We start from the raw sequence: 7,460 nt of genomic DNA, 5'->3' as shown, positions 1-7,460 counted from the left end.
CTGGACTGGATGAGCTCAAAATGAGATCAGAATATTTCTGAAAGTTTGCATTAATAATCTTTATTTAGTGATTTCGTGACTTTTCATAGTTGCAGTTGAAGCTGTGCAGATTCAACATGTATCTGACTGTTTGACTGCAGCTGTTCTGGAAACTTTTCTCTTAAATGAACGTTGATTTCTTCATTTTGGACCTGAAAATGTTTTCTTTCCCTCATAAAGCTGTGAAGTGTTGAATAAAGTGCGTCTTGTTTGTCCTGACATGTTTTCATGCAGAAGACTTCTCTGATGTGAGGCTGCTTTCTTTGATTGGACTGAACTCTTCATGTCGTCACATTTTCTTTGAATCCACATCAGTCAGAAAGAAACAAAAGTCAAAAGTTCTTCTCCCAGCTTCTCCTGGAGACAGGAAGTCACCAGGTCAGGAAATCAGCTGCAGACAGTATGGCTGTGTCTCAACTCGTGGACTGGGTCCTCATGAGTGCGCATTTGTCGGCCGCATACATCACTGCCCTGCAGAGTACTGTCCCAATTCGTCGATTCCTCCTCATGCGGCCAAGGATTGCAGCCGACAAACTCTCGAAATCTGATGATGCATCTGTGTATCTTCACCAGCCGAGGATATCCCAGGTTTCAATGCGTGGGTAGCAAAATAAACAGAGAAACGAAGACTGGAGTTTTTTTAACGAGTCGGCGTAGTTTGGAAATTCACCACGGACTGAAGGATTTGTTTTTAAAAGTAAGCTTTAGCAACTTTGCTGATTAAATTTAGGCTGTAAAAAGATGTTAAATTAAAAAAAATGCACCTACAAGTACAGTTACTGGAGCTAAACCCTCTTTATTAATATTTTTATTTATTTACGTGTAACATTTTAACTGTGAAGTTATACTTCCTTTAAAAAGATGTGCAAATACACATCCCAAGGCATTTTAAGTCTGATATGATACTGATCACTATGGTAACGGGGGAGTGCGTGGTCACGCAAACTTACGTAAGCCAACCAGACGAAGGGTAGACTGTCTCATTTCCCTGGCCTGGGGAGGATGTGGCCCACGGACCCAGCTGGGCTTCGTGCTCATGAGGACCCAGCCCATGAATTGAGACACAGCCTGTGTCTAGTAATTCTTCGGTCCCTGATGAATTTTAAAACTACGCCGATTTGTTAAAAAAAATTTAAACTTTGCCGTCTTTGTTTCTCTGTTCATTTTGCTGTCAGCGCATTGGATTCTGGGATATCCTCGACCGATGAGGATACTCGCATGCATCCTCGGATTTGAGAGTTTGTCAGCCGCATGATGAGGAGTTGACGAATAGGGACCGTGCTCGGTGCAGGGCAGTGAGGTATGAGGCTGACAAATGTGCACTCATGAGAACCCAGCCCATGAATTGAGACACAACCTATCTATGACATCTGCAGACAGGAAGTCACCTGCAGAGAGACTATATGAAAATACAACTTCATCAGTCTCACTGCCCAGAGGAACTTCTTTTTTTTTTAATATATAAAATGCGGAATTTAACAAGTGTGTCCCATCTCTCCCCTTTTTATTATAATGGCTGCAGTGATGCTATCAAATTATATTTAAAAACTTTAATATTGTTCCTCCTAATATATTAGGTAGACCATTCATCATTGGTCAATTAGTGGATGACACTACTATTTTTATGAAAGCTGTAAATGAGACACCTTGATGAGATTCACAATATTCCAATCAAAAACTCTGTCAAATATTTAGGTATACTTGTTTCTAAGAATTCAGAAGAAAATGGAAAAACAAAATATGTGTAAGTTTATTGACAAATGTCAATCCAGATTCAATTTGTTGGTTGTTAAGAGACATTAGTCTGGTAGTGTAGAAAATAAATGCACTATTCCAGAGGTGTCAAGTAACTACGTACAAATACTTTGTTATTTTACTTAAGTAGTAATTTTGATTATTTATACTGTAGTGGAGTAGTTATTTTTCAGCCTACTTTTTACTTCTACTTCTTATGTTTTAATTCAATTATCTGTATTTTCTACTCCTTACTTTTTAAAAATGCAAAAAGTATTTCATTTCTATTTAACTTTGACTTGTTTTTATTCCATCTTTTCATTGTTCAGAAATAAATAAATAAATATACATCTATCCAGATACATGGAGCCCTTGGATAAAGTGAATTTGATTGTGGTTGGGCAAGAAGTGTAAATATAAACCATTCTGATATCCTATTGGTTTGAGCTCACTCCATCACACCTGTGTGACACAAATCACATCACATTCCAGCAGGACAAACTGTAGCACAGTCATTTCCAACCACCCCTTGTGTTACGCAAGCATATTACAGGGGGTACGTGGAAAAAAATTCCCAGGTGCACAAAAAAAAAGTAAAAATAGTAATGCAGAAATCACAGATTTGACACAAAATGGAATCCAGTATAAAAAGCAGAATCTCACAGAATTTGCTCATTTGGGTAAGTTACTGATGTACTGTATTATGGATGGTACAATGTACAGTATTTTGGACATTGCACTTTTCTGCACCTGACATTACCTGGTTTACTTATTTAATTACTTATTCACTTTCAAGGCAACATTTTTATCTTTATCTTTAATCTTTCTTTGAAAATAATAAAATGCCTGAGAATTAAATGTTCTAKGGKGTTAAATAAATAACTTTCATTTAATAATCAGTTGTTGTACATACTAAATTTGGAGAATCATCATTACATTTGACTGAAGGGGTACTAGTGGTATTAAAACAAGGCTTGGGGTAAACATGTCTAAAAAGGTTGGGAACCACTGTGGTAAAAGATGTAGCCTAGAATGAAGATGATCATGGCTGAAACAAGAAGTCTAGACCAGTGTTTCCCAAAGTTGGGGTCGGGACCCAAAGTGGGGTCCTGAAAGATCAAGGTGGGGTCCTGAAAAGATTTTCTGAATTAATTACATTTTTGCCTTAGTTGTTACAAAGGAGTGAGCTTAGTGTATGTAACATGGATAAATGTAGTATAAAAATATTGTTACTATGCCCATGTTTTGTTGACCTGATACAAATGTTTATCATCCAAAAATAGTTGGAGTCACAGGTCTCTGCTACTGTTATTTTGTGGGTCAAAAGCTGAAAAGTTTGGGAACCAATGGTCTAGACTAGCCTGGCCCTTGCCTTCCTGGTTCTGCTCAATTTTAGTTTCCCTTCACTGCTCCGTCTGGGATTTCTCCCATAGACAAGGATTTCTTCTGGAAATTTTACCTGGGCCAATCAGAGAACAGAACGTCAATTTTCTGCACAGTGTCTGCTTGTAGTTTATTTCAACTGGACCAATCAGCAAACAGAAGGCGGAGTTTTTACCTGGGCCAATCAGAGAACAGAACGTCAATTTTCTGCACAGTGTCTGCTTGTAGTTTATTTCAACTGGACCAATCAGCAAACAGAAGGCGGAGTTTTGAACAATGTCGATTTTCTGTGCTGTGTCTGCTAGTTAGTTTAGCATACGGCTCAACCCACGTCTTCCGCTTACATGGAATCTCTGCCGATATCGTCTCTGACCGAGGACCTCAGTTCGTGTCCCACATGTGGAAGGCCTTCTGTAACGCCTTGGGTGCTAAGGTCAGTCTCTCGTCTGGACATCACCCCCAGTCTAACGGACAAACAGAAAGATGCAATCAGGAGTTGGAGGCCACACTCAGGTGCGTTATAAATAATAATCCCTCCTCTTGGTGCCAACATTTAACCTGGGTGGAGTATGCACATAATTGTCACACTTCATCCGCTACTGGTTATTCGCCCTTTGAGGCTTCCCTTGGGTATAATCCTCCACTGTTCCCCAGAGATGAGGTTGATATTATGGTTCCATCTGTTCAGCATCACCTCCAGCACTGTCGCCGAATATGGAATCAAACCCAAAGGGCCCTTCTACGAACCACACAACAGAACAAGAAGTTTGCTGACTGCCATTGCTCTGCTGCCCCCTCCTATCAAGTGGGACAAGAGGTATGGCTCTCCACACGTGACATTAACTTAAAAGATTTCCCTAGAAAACTCTCCCCCAGATTCATCGGTCCATTTCCTGTGGAGAAAATCATTAACCCAACTGCTTTCAGGCTACGCTTACGTGCTGCTATGAAGATACATCCCACTTTCCATGTCTCACAACTGAAGCCCGTCTCCACCAGCCCCATGAGCCCCCCAGCCAACACCCCACCTCCCACCGTCTCCTGGATAATCATCCCATTTACACAGTTTGTCGCATCCTGGATATTCGTCGCCGTGGACGTGGACATCAGTTTCTAGTCGACTGGGAAGGTTACGGTCCGGAGGAGAGGTCCTGGATTCCGAGGTCCTTCATACTGGATCCTGACCTCATCACAACTTTCTACAGGGATCATCCCGAAAAAAAAACTTTGAATCGCCGGGAGGCGATGGTTGAGGAGGGGGTACTGAGGCATTTTGGTGTTTTCACCCCCTGCCTCCCTGATTGGCTCAAGCGCTGATTACCCACACCTGCATGAAGATTGACTCATCAACCCCAAGGCTTCTTAAGGCTGTGCTGAGGATCTTCTCATCACTGAAGCATTGCCTCATTTTGGTATGAGCTCAGCCCGCTACCTGTTGTCAATACCAGAGTTAATCTTACCATTGTGTTTTTGTTATTTACCTGTTTTCAGGAAGCGACCCTCAGTACGTTTGCCTATTGCCTTGAAGACCAGAGCCACTCACCAGGATTTTCATGCGCCGCCATTTTGCCTCCCACAAACCACTGTAAATAGATCTGCACCTGTAAATACTCACCTGTGGATCTCAACCTTTGGACCAACTCCTCCAAGCCTCGTGTCCTTCCCCAGTCTGTAAAAACCCCTCTGAATTACTTACCTGCAAATACTCACCTCTGCTAAATCTCTGTTTCAGGTCCCGTTCCCATTTCCCAGCACCTGTATAATAAAATCACTTACCTTTTGTATATTCTGCCTCAGCCTCTGTTTGTCAATTGTATTTGCTCACGTCGACCTCCACCTGTAAAACCTGATAGAAGGATCCGGCCTACCCGGTCTAGGTGGGCTGGGTCCTTGGTCAACCTTGAAGACTGGAAAAATGTGGCTGTTAATTTGGACAGTCTACCCTCCCGTCCTTACCCCAGCAGATGTCATGTTGCCTAACAACCGTGATGATGCTAAACAGGAGCCAAAATATATTAAAATTATAAAGCCTCTCTTTCTTCTTTCTGCAGATGGGAGGGATTATCAGGTTGGTGAAGTAAAGAAGATGTGAGTTGTGATGATCCACAGACGTTGAAGCAGCAGCAGGTTCTTTGAGAAGAAACTGATTGGATCCTGATCATGATGATTAACTTTAGTTTTTTTATATTTATCAGACTATTATCCATGATAGGTTGACAACTGCTTCTGTGTTGTATTTACTTTGAACCAATAAAACTAAGAATAATAAACTAAGTCAAAATTATTAAAAACATATTGAAAAATCTGTATAGACACTTTGCAGTTTGCAGTGGACTGGGAGTTCTTTGATCATTTTTGGGATGGTCTGTTTTCTTGACTGGGGTTGGGTGGTTTTCGGTCCCGGGGTTCAGTTTCGTCATCGTCCGAGTTTGAACAATAAAAGTGAAAACAAAACAAAAAAAAATCTAACACGCTGTTAGATTTTTTTGTTTCATTTTTGTTGTTTGGACTCAAGCGATGGTGGAGCTGGGCCCCGGCCGGGACTGAGGATCATTTGGCCTCAGACAGGAGAATGGATCGGCCTGGGAATGATCGGGGAGCCTCCGGTCTACTGTGGACTGTGGAGTTTTTGTGTTGTTGTCGCGTGATTGGAGTCGCACATGGAGCGCGTGGCCTGCGGAGCGTGCGCACGGCTGAGGAGTGTGAGGTGTGTGAGGAAACATTTTGGTTCTCACTGAGAAAGAACTCAGCGTGTTCATTCGGAGCATCTAGACTGTGGTGGTTCCTCAGCTCCACAAGATGCAGGCAATAGATTTGTTGCTGCGTAAAGTTGTGTGTAATTTATGGATCAATGTCAGCTGTTCTGCAGGCTGATATCACCACAAGAAGAACTGAAGACAGCGTGTTTTTTGTTTGTTTATTTGTATCACACCAAAAAAAATACAATCAGGTATTTTACTGTAGTTCTGAGTCAAGTCATGCAGCTGATCTGAATGAGAAACTTCATGATTCTAAAATATAAATCCCACTGCAGCAGAAACTCGCAGCGCTGTGACTCGTTCCTTCACTTCAACTATTTCATAAATATTTTTCTAAGTTCTACCAAAGTCATAAGTTTCTCTGTGTTTGCAGTCATTTATTAAAGACGTGTAAAGGTGGAAATGTCTATCAGCCTCATGCGCTGCTGCAGCACACACGCGCACACACCAACACCCACACACACCTTTTAGTGGCAAACATATTTTTACACCCAACAATTTTCTCACTCATTCATTTCTATTTAATGTATAAATTTCCTGCATCTAAAAAACATTTCTGATCCCACAGAGGACAATCTGAGCAGCAGAATCTTATGCTGGACACATTTACATGTATTTTTCGTTTCCCGTCACAGATGTACCCAGACCCTTCAGTTTTCCAATAAACAGTTTTAAAATTATTTTATTGATGCACATCTTTAATGAAAAATCTACAATAAATAAAAGAAAAAGACAAAGAAGCAGCAGCCGAACTAGCAATCTCCAACACGTTTTAAAGAAGCACTACTAAGCAATCCTCATAAATTGTTTAATTTTGACACTATGAGCGAAATGTCTGTTACAGGAAATCACATCATCAACAATTGACGGTTGTAGATTTAAGTTGTAAAATAGTTCATACACTGCTAGCTGGCAGTGTAGTGCATATATAAGGCACAACTTATTGCCAGCAACTGGTGCCAAATTGAACTGTGTAATGAAATTAGCTTCTGCTAATTTTTCTAACGCATGTCTGCTTTTGACGTAACAGAACTAAATATATTCATAAGCGCTTTAGAAATTGCGGAGCTAATTTTTTTATTAGCAGTGCCCACCACTGTTAATAATGAAAATGATCATAAAAACGTGCTTCACCTGGGTTGGAGGAGCATTACTTGAACCTGAACCTTCCATCGGTGGACTGCAGGCACATGTAGAGGATGAGAGTGGAAAAACGGAAGGTCCCTGAAGGAGCCTCAGTTTGAGCCCCGCCCCCCAACTCAAAAACAGTGCCAGCTTGTAACATTGACAAATGAAACATTGAAAAACGAAACACTGAAAAGATTTTGGGTCAGTGTATCTTTTGGTCATTGGTTTTTCATTTTAGAGGTGGGTTTTAAAAAAACAAGAAACGAGTGGTTATTTGATTTTTGTTTTAAAATACTGAAATTAAAACACAAAGCTTTTTTCATTCTTAGTGTCAAAAATATGGAAGCGAAGATGTAACAATATCGTAATTAAAATGGATTAATAGAAATGCTGTTTCATTTTCAACATGTACCTGAC

At 40.7% G+C, this 7,460-nt stretch overlaps 1 protein-coding gene across 1 annotated transcript in view; it reads left to right on the top strand.

Moving 5' to 3' along the window:
* LOC106530413 (protein NLRC3) overlaps positions 1-5,426 on the top strand; it is a gene marked incomplete at its 5' end in the record, with an annotated part of 11,153 nt that extends 5,727 nt beyond the window's left edge. Inside the window, 1 exon segment of the mRNA XM_014026021.1 lies at positions 5,208-5,426. Coding sequence (XP_013881475.1) covers positions 5,208-5,232 — 25 coding nt within the window.
* Between the last annotated feature and the right edge of the window lie 2,034 nt (positions 5,427-7,460).

This window comes from Austrofundulus limnaeus, unplaced genomic scaffold, assembly GCF_001266775.1.
Source record: "Austrofundulus limnaeus strain Quisiro unplaced genomic scaffold, Austrofundulus_limnaeus-1.0 Scaffold518, whole genome shotgun sequence".
Taxonomy (NCBI): domain Eukaryota; kingdom Metazoa; phylum Chordata; class Actinopteri; order Cyprinodontiformes; family Rivulidae; genus Austrofundulus; species Austrofundulus limnaeus.
This window is presented reverse-complemented; position numbering and strand designations above follow the sequence as displayed.